This window comes from Terrapene carolina, unplaced genomic scaffold (assembly GCF_002925995.2).
Source record: "Terrapene carolina triunguis isolate 2854851 unplaced genomic scaffold, T_m_triunguis-2.0 Scaffold131, whole genome shotgun sequence".
Classification (NCBI taxonomy): domain Eukaryota; kingdom Metazoa; phylum Chordata; order Testudines; family Emydidae; genus Terrapene; species Terrapene triunguis.
The window spans coordinates 25,401,479-25,423,321 of record NW_020664482.1 but is presented as its reverse complement, the minus strand read 5'-3'; the positions used below and the strand labels follow the sequence as shown (position 1 = coordinate 25,423,321).

Below are 21,843 nucleotides of genomic sequence, written 5' to 3'. Positions count from 1 at the left end.
TAGTTTTGGAGGTAGGGGGATATTAGGTAAAGACTAGCAAAAAGGAAAGATTTAACTATTGGGAATATGAAGGATTAAAAACAGAGAAAATAGAAAAAGTTTTAAAAAGCTGAAAGAGGATTTAAAAATAGTAAAAAGGTTATGGTTCAGAACTGTAACTCACTGGGTATGGATTAAATACAACGAGAAAGGTAAATGGGCATAAATTAAAGGCAAGGGCTACATTAAAACAAATATGACAGTAGAACCTCAGCATTATGAACAGCAGAGTTATGAACTTACCAGTCAACCACACACCTCATTTGGAACCGGAAATACACAATCAGGCAGCAGCTGAGACCCCAAAAATGCAAATACAGTACAGTATTGTATTAAACGTAAACTACCAAAAAATAAAGGGAAACCAGCATTTTTCTTCATCCTAGTAAAGTTTCAAAGCTGTATTAAGTCAGTGTTCAGATGTGAACTTTTGAAAGAACAACCATAACTAACGTTTTGTTCAGAGTTACAAAGATTTCAGAGTTATGAACAACCTCCATTCCTGAGGTGTTCATAACTCTGAGGTTCTACTGTAGTATAAAACCAAAATAAACTTTAAGCTGCCTACTTTTACCACTACCTCCCTTATTTAGACACAAATGATCCTAAAACACTGAGTGTATTGCCTGGAACTATAGGAAGCCCCTGCCAGTCATCAGCATGAAATTCTTATCAGTTCCTCTGGTGCCCACACCCATCTGAGTAACAGTGTGAAAATTGTCAAGACTTTGGTCTTCACTTGGGTGCAGTTTGTCACAGCTATGAGCAGCACCAGATCTGTCCTCCTACAGACTCAATTAGATAACATTGCACTTTACACTTACTTTGAATTTTTCAAGGTTTTTCAACGCCTGGCTATGTTGCAGTTAAAAAAATAACTTCCAGAGTGTTTCTCAATTGCCAGCTAAGTAAATTGTACTGAATAAAACATACAAATGTTGTTGTCTTTTAGAATCTCGTTCCCATGGAAGGACAAATTTTATTCAGCGAGATGAAAGGACTGTCAAAATGCAAGAACATCTGAAGAAAAGACTTAAGGAGAAACAAGCTAGTGGGCATACTAATAATAAACTTAACAGTCCTCCTTCTTCACCGCATAGAGTTCACAATTCTTCCAATACAAATGTTCAGAATGGATATGGAAATGGAAAGGGACAGCAAGCAGCATGCGGGCTAATAAAGCAAAAACAAATAGGAAAAACAAGAGCAAGCCCACCAGCAGATTCAGAGATGGGAGGTAAGTAGTAGCTGGCTACTTTTGTCATGTACGCTTTTTGACAGAAATACCTAAAGTATCTTACAGGTCTTACTCCTGGGGGATGAGGGGGAATTGTGCACCACTGCACATGCACAGAATTCATGTCCCCCGCAGAAATTTTTCCCCAAAGAAAATACATTCTGCCAGGAAGGCACTGCAATTACACCTTTCAAACACCAGGGGCTTTTGTAGTGCCAGAAGAGAGGGCAGCTGGCTCAGCCAGCCGCAGAGAGGGCAGGGGAGAGGCTGTCTTCCTCACAGTGCCCTGCTCGTGTGGCCAGGTGAGGAGGCATGGGATATGAGGGGACAGACAGAGTGGGGCACACAGGGCTGCTGGAGAGTCAAGCAGACTGGGGTTCAGAGAGGTTAGTGGGGGGGATGACAGACTGGGGCAGGGGCACAGGAGCTAGTGGGGTGAGCCCAGGGGTTCAATGGGAATGGGGGTGCGGGGACACATGGGAATGGGGGAGGAGTGCAGGGACACTCAGGGATGGGGCAGATGTGCCTGACTGAATGGGAGAGACTAGAGCTCTGCATGGGGGTGGCTCCCTAACAATCCCTCCCTCCCTTCCCCTTCTCCAAAAAACCCTGTTCCATACTTTTCCCACCCACACCCAATAGCACTCCTAGTTCATACACAGGCTCCTGCCCAGCAATTACTTCCTCTCCCTCAGTTTCTCCTTTACCCCTGACTCCCCCACTGCTTCTGCGGGATGCAGGAAATACATTTCTGTATTGTAGTTTAAATGAATTATTACTCAGAGTTCTGTATCAAAATGCCCAGTAAGGAATCTTTGTCCAAAAAAAATAATAATAATTCCTGAGTCTTTTTTGTTGTCTGCATTGTTACAGACATACTTGCTGACAGGTATTTTGAAATAAACTACCAAAATAATTGAAACTGGCATGATTATATTGTGTTATTTTGACAAATAAAATATGCAGAATTTTATATTTTTTGGTGCAGAATTCCCCCAGGAGTAAGGTCTCTTGCAGTTACTTAAAAAATAAAATAAAAATACTTAAATTTCTTTGCCTTTTTAGGATTTATAGAGAAGGCCTGAAAGGTTTTCAATTGGTTTAAATTTTTTTTAGTTTAGAGAGATTGGGAATATCAAGTCTGATGTGCCATGGTTTTCCGCTGGAGTATCTCTTGGGAAAATCTGGAAGCATATTTATTATAACCTCAAATGACTTAATTGAAGTGGAAGAGTGTTGAATCTTCCGCAAAGATTCTTTCTCCAAAATTTCAGTTAATCATTGAAATTCAAGTGGTATTAAACAGTTTATACCCCCTGACTAAAAATCTGTTTTGTCAGTTGCTCAACTTTGAGAGAGACTGATGTGATTTTTTGCTAGTTTTCCATACATCATCACTGTCTTCCAGAGCAGACAAGACCTCAATTTCTAATATAAACCCAGAAAATCATTTTTTGCTTGAAAACAAAAGTCCTTTCAGGCTTTATATATCATAAAGAAAAAACTCATCAAGTTCAAACTTTTTTCCTAATGTTTTGCTCATCACTTTCGCTACAGGTATCCTTTCATAGTTTATACATGGGTTTGAAAAAATTAACCATTTGATTACATAATTTTGAAGTGTGTTGTGCGAAATTCACGCTTTATCGCTTGCAACAATTGCTGATTTAGAATGTGCATCTCTTAGCCATGTATTTGGAAAATTCCTGTTACTACTATTTACGGGTGCTTGCTTCTGCAGGATATTTGGCTGTTTTCAAGCTTCTAATTTGTGTGCTAGTTTCATGATAGGCTGTATTGTTTCTCAGTTGTTAATCTTGCTCCTTTGGATAGCAACATAGAACTGCCATACCAGATCAGACCAGTGGCCCTTCTAGTCTGGTATACTGCCAATACTAGCCACTTCAGAGAAAGGTACTCAAAACTGCATAGTTCATTTACGGAATGACTTACCCATAGAAAAAGTTTGTTCAAACCAGCTACTGGTTTGTTAATGCCTTGAAACATGGAGATTTCTTTTCCCTAATTTTTAAAATTGTCTTATGTAAATGTGGATATATTCCCACTAGGCAGATAAATTCTAATTCTCATTTGGAATCTGCTAAACTCTTGTCCTTCATCTTGTGACAAAGTTTCACAGGGTAATTGTTCATTGTGTAAAGTGTTGCTTCTCATTTGTTGCCTTTCAATTTTATGGAATGTCCCCTTGCTCTTGTATTATGAGAGAAGATAAACATGAGTGTTTTACTTACCTTTTGCATACCAGTCAATAGATTTATGCCTCTACCATGTTCTCATCTCAACTAAACAGTCTCACTCTTTTCATTTTTTTTATATGGAAGTGCCTCTGTGCCTCTATTTTATCTCCCTTCACTGAACTTTCTTTTGTTACTGCCATATCTTTCCTGAGATAGTGTTACCAGAACTCAAAACAGTATTCCATGTTGGGGTGTACCGTAAATGTGTGTAACAGAATCGGGAATCTTTCTCATTTTAATATTTCATGTGAGTCTCGGTTATAAGTCTTCAGGAAATTTCAATTGAAAAGTTTTAGTCTGAGCAGTAAACAGCATTTTAAAATGAAATTACTCAGTCTCTTTAAATGTTTTCAAATACTCCTTTGAGCGCAGTGATGGACTAAGTGCCACTTTTTAAAAAAATTATGCAACTGCAAAATGAGCTTTCTGCCTTCTGTCTGAGCACTTGAGATACTAGTGTATCTTGGTCTATCACACTGGTTTGAAAGAAGGAATGAAATGTAAATGATTTGTGATCCCAATTCATTAAAGGAATGCATGTGTAGGCTTGTAATAAAAACATACAGTTTTTTTTAAAGTGGAAGACTTTACCTATTAGGATTCAAATTGCAATACTCCGAGGTCTGTTTCTCTGTTGTAGATGACAAATTTAGCACTTCAGTATTAGAGTAAAACAGAAATCAGAATTTGGGTCTTGGCAGGATAAGTAAAGGAGGAACTAACTTTCACTGGTATGTCTAAACATATGTTTTGTTAAAGATTTGGCCTTGCAAAAAGTGGTTACATTTTTATCTTTTAAAAACATTTCAGTTTTCCTTTAAGGATGCAATTTCAGTCTGAACTCTTGAATGTACAGGCTTCCATTAAATACATGTTTTAAATGAAATATTTTTCACAAGCATATGACTGACTATAACAACTCTGGGTGGAAATGTGTTCTGCTGTATGTATGTTTAGTATGTAATTTAAAAATCTCAAATGCATCTTCCAGATTTATGTCCATGGAGAAATTTAGTTTACAAAGGAAATGCAGCATTAACTACATCACCAGCACGTACAGCAGCCAAGACAAAATCATGTTGTCAATTTTTAACCTCTTTTATTTTTATATAAAGATTTTTGTTCAATCAAAGTAAAGATATGTTCAGATTAGGGAAATATATCCTTTGTGCAGGATGTACTAAATGGGGTTTGTGTAACGCTGTTAGTTTTGGACAATTCTACAAATCACACAGCCAAAACAAATAGGGGAAATGAACTTTTACATCATATATACTATTGTTAATCTCTTAATGAAGCTAACTCCATCTTGTGGTTGCACTTAGATAAGCATTTCTTATCTGCTGGTTTGAGGGGGCGGGGGTTTATTTTTATTTTTTTAACTGTAATGAAGTTTTACGTTTGGCTTTTCAGAGTCTGACACAGAATCCAAAAAGTTGTACAATCTCCACGTAAGCATTGGTAAACCTGTAGTAAGTATTGTCTTTGAAATGTTATGTATAATCCCCTGATTGTATACTTTCTCTTGATAAATCACAAATATTACAAACAGTATAAAAGCATTTTCTTCAATGATCTTTTATTTGAAATGCTTTCAGTGTTGTAAATTGAAAGTACATGCTTTAGTGGTCGGCGCTTGAGGCCAAGCATCAGGAGCTCTGTTTTCCGTGCCCAATTCTGTCACTCACTTCCTGAGACATCTGGAGCAAGTTACTTAACCTCTGGGTGCCTCAATTTCCCACTCTGTAAAATGGGGATAGTACCTGCCTCTGAGGTTATTTAATGTTTGTAAATGCTTTGAGATCCTGTGATGAAAAGCATTCTGGGTCTGATGCAATCTGTCCACTGACTTCACTGGGTTTTGGACTCAGCTCAGTTGACTGCAAAGTATTAAAGAATAAAGAGATACTTACAAAAAGTAGTGCATCATTTTCTGCTTTATTTAAAATCAAATTGGAGCATAGATTTGAGTATTTTCAGACTGTTTGGGATCTTGGAATCTTATGGTGATATTTTAAATAGATTATAGGCTAAAATTGCAGTCAAGTACACGTAACTCCTTTTGTGCATCAATCGTACAGAGTGCAAGCTGCATTCTTTTGCTCCAGCTTTCCTGCCGTTCATTATGTTATGGTAATGTTGCTACTTTGCTGCCACTGATACCCTGTGGGTTTAGTGCCAGAAAAAGCTGTACAAACTTTATTTTGGAGGAAATTCGGAGTGCTGTGAAGAACTAAAACCAAATGGCAGAAAAGGCTTTTTAGTACTTGGACCAAATCTTTTAGATTTGAGCACCTTAAAAAAATTTGTACTGAGAAATCTAAAGTGGTCAAATTTTCAGAGGTGCTGTAGTTAGTGGGAACTGTGGGTACTCAGCTAGAAAATGGAGCCATTTGTTTGTGCGTAAACACACATCTGGCTGCCTGATTTTTTATTTTTATTTATTTATTTATTTTAGGGTACCAAATCTGAAACCTTTGGCCTAAGTACTTAGTGCAAACACTGCAAGTGAAATAGAAACTTCACTTCACACCCCAAGACTGTTTAAATATGCCTATGGTCTATTTATATAATGCCCTTGATATGAACACCCTAGAATGATTAATAGTTAAAATTGAAATTAAAGCTCAGTAAAGTCCTAACTTAAAAAAGACCCAGCACTTCCACTAACTAAAAGTAAAGAATTCCTCCAGTGAGAAACTTAGTGGGCAAATGGGCAAGTACCATGTTAATGACTAATGTACCTTTATTATAGCAAACAAACCTATTTGCATTATTTATGGTTTTTAAAGGTTTCTGATATACAAGCAAGATCAGCAGTTCTGTCCTGGAATCTCCCAGTTAGTTCGCAGAATGGAGAAAGTCAGAGTCTCACTCCAGCAACATTTATATTTGAAGTAGCACTATCCAACAGCGGTAAAAATGGAAAATTTAAATCAGTCTATATGTAAGTCTGGTTTCTTAATTTAAGCACAATACATATGTTCAAATACACTGACATAGATCAGCAGTGTTTTTATCATGAGGTGTATGGTGTCTTGCAGACCTACTTTTTTCACATGCAAATCATTTTAAGTAATATCAATAGGCATTTTGTATAAAGGGGATAATGGACACTTTGACACTAAATGTACATTATATAGTTTTATTTTGCAATAAGCCTGTGTTTTGAAGTACATGGGAGAGCTATCACTCTTTGTTCCTACAGAGGAGAAGAAACAACAATTACCCTTCCTGAACTCAGACCAGCAACAGATTACCATGTCAGGTATGTACTGGGAACTTCCCTAACAGGATTGGAATACCCAATATTGTGTTAAATTAGAATTATTATATGATTTCTTCCTTCTTGAGGTGGATGGGATATGAACTATTTACCAGGGTTTGATGTAAAATGTGATTGTGTCCATGCACTGTTATTGTTCCACTTGTGTACTAATATTGTCCTATTTGTAATGCCTAAATTGATAAATATCCTGCCTTTTGCTGGTTAGCATTTTTGCCTACCGTTGTCCCTCTGCCTGTCTCCTCTGATTCCAGCAAAAAAAGGAGGAGTTAAGTGGATTTCCTGTAGTTCCATGCTACTGCTCTAAAGGGTAGAGCAGGAATCAGGAAGAGGGAGATTCTTCTAGACTAAGGACAGCAGCAAAGAAAAGAATAATAATCAGTAATAATTTATATTATTATTAGCCCTCCTGGACCTTCTTTCACATGTCTAGGGGGAGCAGAAGGAGTCTCTGAGCTAATCTCTGTTGAGGTGAGGGGAAGCTTCCAAACTGCTCCCCAGGGAATCTTAATAGTACTAGAGGAGGGGAAACTGAGGCTGGTTGGAGTAGTGGGAGAGCAGACCCCCTCAGTGGCAGAAGAGAGAATGGAGTATTTGAGAGAAGGAGAGGCTTGCAAGAATCAGCAGCTGCCATCCAGAGCTCTTAATGCCCATCGGAGCAAACAAATCCTTGCCCCTACAGTGCCTAATTATGCAGGAAAGGAGACTGGCTGGAGTAGTGAGTTTGGGGGCATCCAGCAGCAGAAGGGAGCTCCAATAGGATCCTGTGCGGGACTAGAGTAGAGACCTGCAGTGGGATTGCAGGTCTTTACTCCTCCCCCCCCCCCCCCCCGCCCCCCCATGTTTTGGATGGTTGACAGCAGCGATTTTAGTATAGCCATAGATTTAATGTCTGGCATCTATATCTTCTTTCATGTGTGTTTCTTGGAGGGCCACAGTGGCAATGTGATCCTCTTTGAGGGTTCTCCAGAGGTAATCCACTTTTTCCCTGGACATCCCTTTTACATTAATTTGGTATATTCAGAGGACTGGCCCAACTGTTCTTTTTTGGTCCTGGAAAGAGCGGTTTGAGGAAGTATAATTGTTGTTAAGCTCACTGAGAGGTCAGCAGTCACACTAAACTCCTTGACACTCAACTTAATGCTATGCGCATAGTATCGGGGACGCTCAAATTTACTCCAGTTGACTGGCTCCCGGTCCTATCGCACATCCAGCTTCCGCAGATTAGAAGAGCTGCTCAGACATCGCGGTTTCTTAATCTTGTCAGTGCAAATATGAGGATCCCACTGCACCATGACCTGCAGAACCCGCCAAAAACGAGATTAAAATCCCGTAACCCTCTGGAACCGTATCAAGATCCTTACACCCAACTTTGATGCTGAGGCTCAATGGAGAATCACATGGAGCATTTCAGCCACTCAAAACAAACAGCTCACCATCGATCCTGTTGAGAAATCACTGGGTTTTGATTTATGTCAGAAAAACTGGTGCAGATTGAATCACATTGGACATCTCATGGGAGATGTGGACAAACCCTCTTTAAGTGGAAAATGAGGGAAACACCTATATGCGACTGGTCACCAGGCACAAACGATAGAGCACATCATATCTGAATGTCCCCTTCGTTCTTCTGCCGGGAGCTTGAAGGACATTCACCAGCTCACTGCTGTGGCAATGTGCTGGCTATCAAACTTAGATATAAATTTGTAGTTGTTGCTACCTATCCAAGCCATACGAAAGAAGAAGCTAACCTCCATTTAAGTTAGTAGTTTGTGCAGATATTTATAATAAGAATTTACCTGGAAGACTTGTACCTGAATAATTTGAAAGTTTAATTTAATTTAGTCATTTTCTATACCCTTGAGTGTCAAGGCCTTCTAGCATATTTGAATATAAAGTAATCCTCTTCTACTGTCTCATCCATCTGGTAACATTCTTTAATATAGTTTTGATCATGAATCCCATACGTGTTTCATCATTTACTTTGTCACAGTGGTGACATCCTGACAGTCTGACAACTGGGCTCATGTTAAATATGCTTCTTGAAAATAGAATTCGTTTGAAAATTGTTTAACATTAAGTTGTTTGCCTTTCTCAAAGGTCTGTAGCAGGTATAAAATTGACTTTTGCTTCTAGCATTAAAGATGAAGCTTGTTAACTGTAAGCCCCAGAAATGCTGAATTGTTTCATTCAGAGGAGCATCAATGGTTAGAATTGATTAGTCAGTGCTTTTCATATTTAAAAACATTAAATGTAGAGCTCACGAACAGTGCCAAATTGACAGCCCTCGAGTCTGAGCTCCTCTGTCCACAAAATGGTTAAATCCAAAGAAACTGCATTGTGAGCATCTCCATGCTGCTCTTCCAATTTGCCTTTATTTCCCTGACACTGCCAACAACAGTGGCATTTGTGGTGGTGATTTTTGAGTTATGAATACCAGTCCACTATGGCCTGGAATGAGATCATAAACTCACTTTGTTAGGCCTCTCTTGGACAATTACAATGCTAACAGTGTGAGTTATACTTGAACCAGTGGTCTAGGGAAGAAAGGCTCTGTATTACACTTCTAATACAATAAGCCATCTACTCTCTTTTCTCTACCTTCTGCCTCTAAGTGCAGTTCTCAAACTGATGCTCCATGTTCTAAATTTTAAGATATTCATGTGATGATAATCTTGGGACACTTCATTAATTGCCCTTTGTCATTCAGAGTTTCAGCAACAAGCAGTTCTATAAAAGAATCTGTTTCCGAATTGGTGAGTTTTACTACAGAAAGTTGTGAACCAGACCCTCCAGCTGCACCTAAACTAATCAACAGAACGAAAAACAGCTTGAGTTTACAGTGGAAGGTAAATAACTTGGCAGGGATATTTAAAGTCTTGACAAAGCAAAACGTACTAGTTCTCTTTTTTTAAAGTTGGATTTTAAGTTGCTCAGTGAAGATTGTTACTCTACAATATAGCTGAAATATCACTTCTCCATCTCCAGGTCATCCTGTTTTCTTCTGTTACTTATTCAATATCCTTTGTATCCTATTAATATGCGAGTTGGTAGCATGCTTTTGTCTGCATAAAATACATGTGTATGACCTAGAATATTTGGGAAAATTCTCTACTGAAATGATGGCATGTGAGAGAGAGGAGCATCAACACCTCTAATGCTTAGGGTCCCGTTGTGGTAGATTAAATAGCATAGAATGTCGAAGATAACTCTGAAGCCGAATTCTATTATTTTAGTTTGCTTTATGCATCATGATCTCTCTCTCTCCCCCTGCCCCCCAGGCTATCTCTTGAATAGACCATGCAATGTATTCTATATAGAAATGTTACAATACATTGTGTTTATTAGACTGTTGAGTTTTGTAAGACTATCCCTGTTCATGTGCTTGACTGAAAAATGTCTTTGCAATTACATATGGCTCTCTAGTTAATGTAGATTCACACTCAGTAAACATACATTGTCAACCTCATTTTCAAAAACATACAAGTGCATAACTCAATTGCAGTTACATATGGTGTCATCGCATGAGCAAATGCCCAGTTCAGGATTCTTTTGCACCATTCCTCCTGCTGCCCAGTCTTATCTTCTGGTTTTGGTCTCTCTCTGCATTCATAAAAGTCCTCCAGCTTATAAACACAGTTTTGGTCATGAGTTCCAGCATGAGACGTCATGCCCCAGTGTTGCTACATTCATGCCTCAGAAGGGGTAGTGATGTGATAGGAGTCATTAGCAGAGCAGTAGTCCTTCCAGGGAGGCTCCGTTGTCCTGCTAGTGCAAATTTGATCAATTCATGTGGGCATTAATATCTGTCACATTGAGTGGCAGAAACCAAATGCCAGCCCCTCTCTCCGTAACACAGAAGGTATGATGCAAGTAGATAATGAGACATCCAAAAGTATATAAACATAGAGTTCATAAATCAAACTGGTGTGAACTGTACAGTTAAAATTAGTTTGTATTGTCCTTACTTAGTTATGTCTAAGTAACACAGTGTGAAACCCTATCCCCGGTATTAAAATCTTTCAGTTCAACATCCAAGTGTCTGTGTAAAATGAAACACTACTTTTAAACCTTTGATCTTATCTTTTGTTTGTTTCTTTATTTCAGTCTTCAAATGATAATGGCTCCAAAATAACTAATTTTCTCTTAGAATGGGATGAGGTAAGCCCTTTATTTTATGATGGAAAAGTTGCTTGCAAGCATGAATGCTGTGCAGATATGAGTGGATATGTATATTGCTTAAGTAGATACACACGTTTTTATTGTGCCAATGTATAGCCATCTTTAAAATAACAAACAAAACTTGGGCCAGATCTATAGTACTACTGCTATTTCAAACCGAGATTCCATTAACACTGTATTTCAAGAGTAATTTAAATTGTAAACTGTTTGATGTATTTGATTTTTTTTGCCATCCCAAGTAATGTTCATAATATATCCATTATTAGTGAACAGAGCATGATGGGTCCATTTCATGAAGACCATCATAAACGTCACTTAAAACTTTGAGAAGTTCTTATTAAAAAATGAGTTTTGTAATGACGGGACAAAATGTCAAAGGATTAATATCTTAGTTTGCATAGGTATCCAAGGGAGTTTGGATGCTTATTGCTACCTTAACTAAGGTTGTGTCTTACACTAGAAACAGCTCCTGCTGTGTAATTGATAAGACAGCCAACAGCCAATGTAAGTAACATAGACACACTGCATCACCCTAACTACACTGAAATAAGCCTTACACCTCTGGTGGAGGTGGAGTTATTATGTCCGTGTAGTAGGGCACTTACATCCACGGGAGGAAGGCTGCAGTTTATGTCGACCTAACTGTAGTGTAGACCAGCTCTAAGTCTCAAATTTTTGAGTAGGTTATTTTTCTCTGCATTCCAAACCCTCTTACCAGTAGGCCTTCGTCTTTCTAGCTCTAATGACCATCCTTCCACTCCAGGAATTCTGTTATATTGTAGTCTGTCTCCCCTCCTCCCCCCATTAGTGACATATCCTCAGTTGTAAGTTATTGGTTTCCCTGTTTGGCTGGTATCCAGCATTGTAAATGTCAGGCCACTGGCCTTCTGATTTGAAAAGTGGTCTAATATAAAAAATAAACAGCTTGGATAAGATCACAGCCTGTCCACGTGTAATATTTAGGTTTAATGCTTTTATTAAAATTTTGAATTAGTGGAGTAACAGAGGAAGGTGGAGAGCGGAGGAGATTAAATTTAACCTTAAAAATAGTCCTATGTAAAAGTTACTTAAGTCTGTCTTTATTTTATTTGTTTAAAGGGAAAGAGTGGAGCCTTCAAAGAATGCTACTATGGGAATCTAAAGCAATACAAACTAACCAAACTTTCTCCTTCTACAAAGTACTCGCTCAGATTAGCTGCTAAAAATGACATCGGAATGAGGTAAAATGTGGTGTTTGTTTCTCATTTTAATTTCTCAACAGCCCAAGCTAATGTTACTAACCTTTAAATTTAACTTTTCAGTGGGTTTAGTGAGACTGTGGCATATTATACAGCAGGAATCGTCCCTTCACCACCACTGCCCCCTCAGTTTACTGAAGCAGGAGTAACATGGTTATCATTAAAATGGAGCCCACCTAATGGCATGTCTTCAGATGACTCTCTGACTTACACTTTAGATATGGAAGAAGAAGATTCTGTAAGTTGGGTTTTCTTAATGTTTTGATGAGTAGTCTGTAATTTCAGGTGTAAATATAACTCATTAAGATTATCCCAAGTTTAATAATATGAAACATTGCACTAAAATTAACAGTTCATAAACACTGTATAATTAATAAAACAGCTTTTCATAAAGTGGAAATGCTGAAGTATGTAAAGGCCTATACTATCTAATGATAAAAAAAAATTCAAGCGTAATTGCTGAAGTTGCCATACTCTTCTGTTTATGAAGTAATTCACCTTATTAGAGACACTTTATATAGTATAGAACCATATAGACTTGGTTAGAAGTGTCCCAGGGGATTTCAAATGGTTTAATGCTTGAGAAATTGTGGAGACCAATTGCTGCTCTTATTGTTTTACCAGGAGAGTGGTTAGTGACTGTATGCCTGTTCTTAATTTTCTGTGCTTTACAGGGTTATGGTTTTCAGCCGAAATACAACGGAGAAGAACTCTCATGCACTTTAAAAAATCTAAGGAGGAGTACTTCTTATAAGTTTAGGGTATGTGCCAAATTACGTATTTGATTTCCTTTTTTTTTTTTTTTTTTCTGGAGCTATTTGCTAGTAGCACTTGTATGTTGTTTCCTAACCATATACAATAGCCAGCTAACCTAGCAGTAGTAATTTTTCAGTGGGATTACATTTTTATTATGGTGTCAGAAATGTTTTAAAAATAATTGCCTTTCTCTTTGATCTTTGTTTGCAAATTAGCCTGATATTGTCCATGGCAATCAATCGGTGTATTATATTCATTCTTAACAGCTCTCTGCCTGCAACAATGAAGGAAAAAGTATCCCTAGTGAGGTAGTAGAATACAGCACAATTCCTGATAAACCTGGACCACCAAGTAAACCAAGTGTAAAGGGAAAGATCCATTCACACAATGTGAAAATTACATGGGGTAAGTGAACTTGTGTTAATTTTTGTCTTCCCTTGCTCCTCGAAAGAGAAATGAGCCTATAAGGCAGGGGTGAGAAAACTACGGTCTGGGGGCCGCATCTGGCCCTCCAGATGTTTTAATCCGGCCCTTGAGCTCCTGACAGGGAGCGGGGTCCAGGGCTCGCCCTGCTCCAGTGCTCCAGCTGAGGAGTGGGATCGGGGATTTGCCCTGCTCCACGCGGCTCCTGGAAGCAGCGGCATGTCCCCCCTCTGGCTCCTACATGTAGGGGCAGCCAGGGGGCTCCACACGCTGCCCCCACCCCAAGTGCTGACCCACAGCTCCCATTGTCTGGGAGCTTCAGGGGCGGCACCTGCGGACAGGGCAGCCTGCAGAGCTGCCTGGCTGTGTCTCCACATAGGAGCTGGAGGGGGGGACATGCCGCTGCTTCTGGGAGCTGCTTGAGGTAAGTGCCACCTGGAGCCTGCACCCCTGACCCCCTCCCACACCACAACCCCATGCCCCAGCCCTGATCCCTCTCCGTCCCAGACCAGAGCAACCTCCTGCACCCCCAACCCATCATCCCCAGCCAGAGCCCTCCCCTTGGCCCCTCGCACTCCTGCCCCAGACCGGAGTCCCCTCCCGCACCCTGAACTCCTCATTTCTGGCTCCACCCAAGAGCCCGCACCCCCAGACAGTGCCCACACCGCAAACCCCAATTTCGTGAGCATTCATGGCCCGCCATACAATTTCCGTACCCAGATGTGGCCCTTGGGCCAAAAAGTTTGCCCACCCCTGCTATAAGTTATCAGTAAAACAAATTTAAAATAACATAGAGAACTGGTCTAAAAATAGACTATAGTCAGAATCCATGCAGTTCTTTTCTTCAGAGAAACTTTTAGCCTAAATGTAATATCCTTAAAAATACAAATTTTTCTCCTAATCCCATATCTTTTCAAGATGTATTAATGACCAGCTATTCCTTCAGAATATATTTACCAACTGAGTGATTATTGGATTACCCTATTCTTAACTTTGAGTGTGGCTTCCAAGAAAAATTGCAATTTACACATTAAAGCTTAGTCTTCATATAATATAATTCATTCAAAAAAGAGTAGCAGAACTTTAGCAGCTGGCCTACTGTCTCCTCATACTCTTACTGTGGAGCCCAACCCACTCTATTGCTGTCTTAAAATGTGTATAATATTTCATAAAAACAGATTCTGATAGGACTCTTATATTTTATGCTCTTTCTGAACATGAAACTTTCATATTTCATCTTTTATTGCAGTATTATCGCAATTCCAGTTTAACTTCCCATATGAGTATATTCCACAATGAAAAATATTGTTCTAAATAGTTGATTACAATATGATACATAAACCTCAGGTTTTTTCTAAACTTTTGAAATTCATTGTAACTAAAATGTAACTTTCTTTCAGATCCACCGAAGGATAATGGAGGATCAGACATTTCTAAGTATTTTCTGGAAATTTCAGAAACTTTAATTGGTAAGCAATCATTGTAAAGGCCTTATTCAATTTATTGTTCACTTCTATTTACATGTAAATATGTATTGTCATTACTGTAGCAATTAGAATGTTCATTTTGTTATAGGTGTAGTAGTTAGTTAGGGTAAATTCTGTTTGTATGCATAATGGAACCAATCCAGGATTCAGTTTTCATTCTGTGATGTGTGCGCCTTAAATTAACGTATATGGGGAAAAGTTCAATGTTTTAATATAACAAAACCTTCTCCACTGATTGTAAATTGATCTTCTTTACTTTTCCCGCAGGAACTAACTGGGAAGTAGTATATAGTGGTTGCACGAGAGAACATGTGTGTGATCATCTCAAGCCTGGTACTTCATACAGACTGAGAGTTTCCTGTGTCAGTAAGGGAGGTGAAAGCCCGGTGAGCCAAGAAGTCACTTGAAAAGAATAAACACATTAGGCCTTGAAAGTAGTTTTATTTCTCCGTTAGTAAAAGAATGTTGTGCAGTGTTTCACAGCTGTAACTTTCAAATAATACATGTATCCTTTCCTAGGCTTCTGATGTTTTGACTGTACAAACATCAGCTGTTCCTCCTGGACCTTGCCATGCTCCATGCCTGGTTAGCAAAGCTAAGCCCCGAGAAATAACTCTACAATGGGGTAAGGACCAATGTTTCTGTAGATAGACTTTTTCCAGGTTTTAAACATTATAAAAACAGAAAGCTAAAAACAAAAATTATCCCACAAAACTAAAATTGAAATATCGGGAGACTCATTCAAAAACTTGAAAGCTTATGTAATTAAACTCAGTCAAGAGGAAAAAATGTAAAAACTGTAATACACAGCTCTTCGGTTATACTGTGTATAGCTTGTGGGGCAGTTGGTATATTACTAACAGAACTTTAAGGAGCAGCCAGCACAGAAGCTAGGGAATAGTATGCTATGGTTGGTCTTTACCCTTTACCCGTTTGTAGCTGGCAATTGAAAGCAAAAATAAGTTGTTGTTTTTTTTTTATTTTTAGCCCTGTAAAGGGGAGAAGTAAGAGATAATATGCATAAATGCCTGATCAAAAAGATTGATATGAATCTTTTACTAACAGACAGATGTGTTTTTTAAAAGGATTAGAGGCTTGTGAATTGTTGCAGCTCAAATAGATGCTGAAACCAAACATCTACAAGTTTATTTTTAGAATTATTTAACTTATGGTTTCATACAGACCATCTTGAAACTGTTATTAAAATAAGAGCTGTTTTCTGAAAATAATTACTTGGGTTTTGTATTAATGCAACTTTATATTTCATAGATCCCCCTTCCACAGATGGGGGCTCAGAAGTAACAGAGTATGTTGTTGAAATGGCAAACTCTGAACAAGATGAACATAGACAAGTGTATCAGGGTCTGACGACAGAATGCACAGTGAACAATCTACTTCCTGGGAGAATGTACTGCTTCTGGATAAGAGCAGGAAATAAAGCTGGGGTAATCAATCTCTTTATATAATCAGTTTTTGTTTTGCAAGTAACTATACAGGTACCACCACTAATAAGATGGCTATATATTAGGATCCTGGTGGTATTGTTTGCAGCATCTCTGTGGCTTTCCATATTAGTCCCATTGAAGGACTAGTTTGCAAAAGCCCTTCTGGCAAAGAGAAGACAATGACATTTATGTGCAAGATCATCAGTGACTCAAAGACTAGTTAGGAGCCCAACTGTCCTTTATCCCTTCAAAAAGTTTCTTCTAATTTTGCAGTTGGAGTTTTGTCCCAGTGATCCCATTTTCTGTTATGTCCCATCTAGATTTTGCAGATCACTTTAAATGTACAGTATGTGATAGGTAGGGTAGGAGTAGGGTAGTGGTATTGTTGGGCAGAGAGGATACCTCCAAGCGATACTGGGTTGGAACTAGGGGTGGGAGCAATGTTTGTCACAGAAGCGTGCCTCTGGAGCAATGCCACTTGCTTTTGGAAGCAAGATGTGACTGCAAGGAAGGGAAGATTTGGGGGGAGGAGTTGAGAGGCTTGCCAGTGTGCAGAACCATACGAGTGGGGAGTTCTTTGGCGGTTCTGTGTGCACACAACCAGTTTGTGTTGCAGCTGCCCAAAAAGCTCCAGTAGGAGTTGTGAAGTTAGTACTAAGATTTTGCATCACAGTACCTATCAAAATAAAATGGCATCTCTTATTTTCTCCAACTTCTCACTGAGCAAATGTGCATTTGTCCTATTTTTATGTCATTGCCACACTCTTGCAATTGTATTTCCTTACAGTTTGGCCCTCTCTCTGAAAAAGCAGAGATTTCTACAGCTGCAGGACCTCCTGATCAGTGTAGTACACCCTTGTTAACCTGTAAGGCTGCCACCTGTGTAGTGGTCACTTGGGAGGTAGGTTTTTTAAATTTTTCATATTAAGGCTTTAGAATTTCATGCATTATATGTAGCATATAAGTAAATACACAAAGAGAAGAATTGAATATATTGATGGAATATTTCAAATGCTTCCCCCATTTTACCAGTACTCAGGCAGAAGTCAACTTTGAATAATTTTGTTTTGTAAATGTTCTCAGCTACAGATTTTGTTCTTGTAATGAGAAAATTGAGTGATCTTTAAGCCCTTCTCACAGTGTGGGTGACTATTTGCTGTTAGCACATTTTCCTTAAGTAGTGTGCGCACCACTGTTACAACTAGTTACTGGAAAATTATGGAACCAGGTGGGAATTGCAATCTTTGTGAAGAATGTTCCTGTTTCAGTCAAATGGCTAGATGGAGATTTTCTGACAAGCTGTACTTATAGCCATGCTGTTGACTACCTGGAAGGTCTGGATGTTGTTTATGGAATGGTTTTCAAACTGAAAAACCTCCATTTTGCATGCTAGGACTGCACTAGTAATAAAAGTGTTCGGACACCATTGTTTACTAGCATAGTTTCAACAGTAGTGCCTTATGTGAAAAAGCACCACTGACCAAAGTCCGATGTGCTATAGGGTGGATACTGTGCAAACTTCTCAATGCAGTTTTGTCAAATTACTCCTGTTTAATACTTGTATTACCTGTAGCAAGGAGTGTCATTTGTGTAGTGGTTTGAGGAGGACATATACCCTCTTGAGAGTAGGTAGAAACCAGCCAACTCATTTCACTCATAACTTTAGTGAATCCACACTCTTCTCTACTCATTCCACATTGATATAATCTTAAATATATATTTATAATTACAAATCATATCTGAACACTAATCTTTCACTGTCTTGAATTTCCCAGAGTCCTGCATGCAATGGTGCTGAAATTTGTGAATATAGGCTGGACTGGGGACAAATGGAAGGATCAATGCGTATCATATACACTGGCCCTTGTCTGAGCTATGAAGTGAAAGGTCTTACACCTGCAACCACGTATTATTGCAGAGTACAGGTATGAGAGGCTTGCTTTTGTACGTCACTTTAAAAATCAAAACCTAAAGATAACTAGCACCTGAATAAGTACTTCAGCTAGAAACTTGGATACAATTCTGGTCCAAATTGTACAGATGCATTGGACGAGGAAAAGGGTTTGGAGAGCATCTTCTGTCACTCCAACCAAAATGTGTACACCTAGGAATAGGATAGTGTTTGATTAAACACTGACTAATGTCTTCTGCGTCTCTTCAAAGTCCCAGATGGTTGTGGCCAGCCGTCTTGGGAACATGTCCAGGCCTGTTACACCCTTAAGCGAGATGTCCTTATTAGAAGGGTGCTCAAGATCTGCAAGCTATTGCTTACTATATTTCGAAGGAACACAACAAAAAGTGTTTCAGAACAGATTGATCTGAGTTGTTATGCAAGACAGAATGGTTAAGGATATTCTGCTGCTGTTCTCATTTCTCTCCGCCTCCAAGTGAGCTGCACGTACTAAAGTGGAATTTTGCCTTTAGTTCTGGACTGATAAGTTTTCATTATGTTAGGAAAATGCCATCCTCTTGCAAATTTCTTTAATGAAGCACAAAATCAAAGCAGTAGCTTTCTCAAAGACAAGATAGAAAAATGTGGACTCTTTAACACAATGAAATCTCTTTCAGGCTGTGAATATAGCTGGAGTTGGATTGTTTGGAGATATTGGTGTGGTAACAACACCAGCATCGGTGCCTGCAGCAGTGTCAGTACTACATCTGCTTGAAGAAGATCAGATGGAAATTCCTTGTCCCTTGTCAATATGCCTTGCCATTCAGTGGGAGGAACCATGTTGCCATGGGTCAGATGTCATTGGATATAATATAGAATATGGGGAAAAGCAACTTGTAACTGTTGGTAGAGTTACGAGCCATATTCTGGAGAATCTGCACCCTGACACTTTGTACAGGTGATTATTCCTTATTTTATTCTGAAACTAGTCTTGTAGCTATTTTAACATAAGATGTTCTGGACTATTTTTTTTTTCCAGGTTTTTTTGGTCTGCTAGTCCACTTCATTAAGGTGAACATGCTGTAAGCCCCAGAGTGTGCATTTATGTAATGGGTTGTCTTCAGAGTGGTTGACTTTTTAAAAAAAAAAAAAAAACAGAAAGTGAAGACACTGAGTCCCGGAGCCCTAAAATACACCGTACGTTGTATCAGTACGTTGCTGAGGTCACAGCAGAATGAAGAGAGACAGGCAAATATCTAGATTTTTCTCTATTTGTCTACAACTTTATTAGTACCCCAAAATGCAGAAGCCTGATAAAGAGTTAGTCTTTGTAAGTCAATTCCCTCCTGTGATGGAATCCGTCCTAGCTACTTTCCCTAACTTTATGGGGGATTCTGGGATTCTGCCCCAACACACTAAATCAGGACAATTGAAGAGGTTGCCAGGTCCACTGGTTTTAAGGAAACCAGTGTGTAAGAGATTTCCTCTTTTGCACCAAGAGTGGCATCCTCCTGTGGTTAATTATTTGGAAATTGGTTGGAGTAAGTCCAAATACCAGTTTTGAGTAACTATCTAATTTTCATATATTTGTCCCTTTAACTACCCTCTTGCCACACTAACACCACCCTCCTCCACCAGCTCACACCCCAAAGCCTTCAGAAGTTGTGACAATACAATTGCAGAAAGAAAGAAAAACGTCACAGGAAATCAGGGAAGGAACAAATGGAACATGATTGCAGGTTGAACCCAACATGAGCTATAGCAGTGAAGCTTAAAGTCATAACTTTGATAGACACTAATAATCATGGACTGAATAGAAACACTGGATTTATGTCTTATAAAAATCCATAACGCTTAATAACCCCTCCAAGCTGTCTTCTCTCCTGCCCTTCCCCCAGCTCCCCAATGACTGGAGGGGTATTAACGGGCCACTTAACACACATTTCAAGGGATCATTCAAAGTTAACTACTTATGCTAAACAAGCTGTTCCACCTTCTTGTTTAGCTGTGACACTCTTAGTACGTTTCCCAGACCTGAAGAAGAGCACTGTGAGCTTGTCTGTCTCACCAACAGAAGTTGGTCCAATACAAGATATTACCTCACCCACCTTGTCTCTCTTGTATCCTGGGACTCATTCATCTCTATTACCCACGTACCAGCTACAGTCAAATGGGTCCTGAGAACTCTTTAAGCTCCTGGGAGGGCAAAAAGCCATCTTTGGACTTATTGCCACTGTGATGATCAGCTAGTCCGTGAAGATGGCCTGTGCACCCAGTTGCCATGGTATCCTCAACCAGGCAGTGGCAGCTCATTGCCATTGTAGTCCCCTCCTCATAAGATCCACCACCTGCACCTGGAGAACTGGCAGCTAGTGAGATTGGCCTGCATTCTTATTTGCTGCTACAACCCAGCCATTTTGTCTTATTCAGTTGCAGGACTGAGCTTAACTCTCAGACTGACTGTGGTCCGTTTTTCAGCTTACTGGTTTTTTTTCTCAATCCTTACAGTGCTGAATAACTTTAAAAAATATCAGGGCTGTGATAGTGGGCAGCATGGTAACATTGCTTTAATTGAACTTCACTGAAGAGAAGTCCCTTTGGCCATTAGCATTCCAGATACCAGGAAATGTTACCAAGTGCAAACAGTACTCTGGGTATTAAAGAAACAGTATGGATTCTTGATCAAACTAGTAGTCCCCATCTAGCCCTGTTTGGCTCCTGACAGCAGCCAGTAGCAAATGTTTCAGAGGAAGGTGGACAATTATGGAATTACTTGCCGATGGTGGAGTTTCTTCCTAAATCCATGAGTTTAGTATTTGACTTGTGCCCTAAAACAACAACAACAACAAAAAACACCTCTTTTGAAGCTGATTAAGCACTTTAGCATCCATGATATTTGGTAACAATGAATTTTAAAAGCTAATTTGGACTTCCTTCAAATCAGATTTAAATCTGTTGCCTCTTCTTTTATGAAATAGTGAACAGGAGTAACTGAGTGACCTCTATTATTTGTATGTTCATCTGTCATGTCCCCTCTGTCATTTCTAAACCGTACCAGTCTGTTCAAGCTCTCTTCATATGAAAGTCTTTCCTTGCCTCTAATCCTTTTGTCACCCTTCCCTGAGCTTTATTTCTGCTGTCTTTTTGAAGTCGGAGTGTAGAACTGGGGATCCTAAGTGCTACAATACAAATAATAGAGCTGAACAGAGTAGTCTAGTTGAAGGCATACCACTGACTTCACAAAGGCATCGTAATATTGTCATCACTTTTTGTCCCATTCCCCCTGTATCCTTTGTTTACTTTTTTGGTTGCCAGGAGACAAGTGGCAGAGGCTTCATTGAGCTGTCCATAGGACATCAGATAGCTTTCATGAGAAGTTGCAGTTAAAAGTCCAGCAAGGTCTACCACTAGTTCAGATTCTTCCTTTCAGAATTGCATTGCTTTAAATAATTTTGTGGTTTCAGTTAGCTGGGTTGTTTTTTTTTTTTTTCAATAGTTTTTCCTTCTTGGTAAAGAATGCATTGAAAATCCATATTAAAATATTTAAGTCCAACTTCAGTTATAGTGCAAAATATCATGATGATTGGCTATATAGTTTTTC

At 39.1% G+C, this 21,843-nt stretch overlaps 1 protein-coding gene across 3 annotated transcripts in view; it reads left to right on the top strand.

Annotated features, from left to right (window-relative positions):
- Positions 1 to 21,843, top strand: part of LOC112110003 (fibronectin type-III domain-containing protein 3A-like) — a 75,729-nt gene that overhangs the window by 46,813 nt on the left and 7,073 nt on the right. For all 3 annotated transcript variants that reach the window (XM_024204780.3, XM_024204779.3, XM_024204781.3), the window contains 17 exons: positions 992 to 1,276; positions 4,948 to 5,006; positions 6,327 to 6,481; positions 6,743 to 6,802; positions 9,531 to 9,669; positions 10,928 to 10,981; positions 12,101 to 12,222; positions 12,304 to 12,478; positions 12,915 to 13,001; positions 13,263 to 13,401; positions 14,820 to 14,888; positions 15,174 to 15,292; positions 15,426 to 15,531; positions 16,176 to 16,351; positions 17,139 to 17,252; positions 18,127 to 18,276; positions 18,920 to 19,200. In XM_024204780.3, the coding sequence (XP_024060548.1) occupies positions 992 to 1,276; positions 4,948 to 5,006; positions 6,327 to 6,481; positions 6,743 to 6,802; positions 9,531 to 9,669; positions 10,928 to 10,981; positions 12,101 to 12,222; positions 12,304 to 12,478; positions 12,915 to 13,001; positions 13,263 to 13,401; positions 14,820 to 14,888; positions 15,174 to 15,292; positions 15,426 to 15,531; positions 16,176 to 16,351; positions 17,139 to 17,252; positions 18,127 to 18,276; positions 18,920 to 19,200 (2,290 nt within the window). The remainder of the gene's footprint in view (positions 1 to 991; positions 1,277 to 4,947; positions 5,007 to 6,326; positions 6,482 to 6,742; positions 6,803 to 9,530; positions 9,670 to 10,927; positions 10,982 to 12,100; positions 12,223 to 12,303; positions 12,479 to 12,914; positions 13,002 to 13,262; positions 13,402 to 14,819; positions 14,889 to 15,173; positions 15,293 to 15,425; positions 15,532 to 16,175; positions 16,352 to 17,138; positions 17,253 to 18,126; positions 18,277 to 18,919; positions 19,201 to 21,843) is intronic.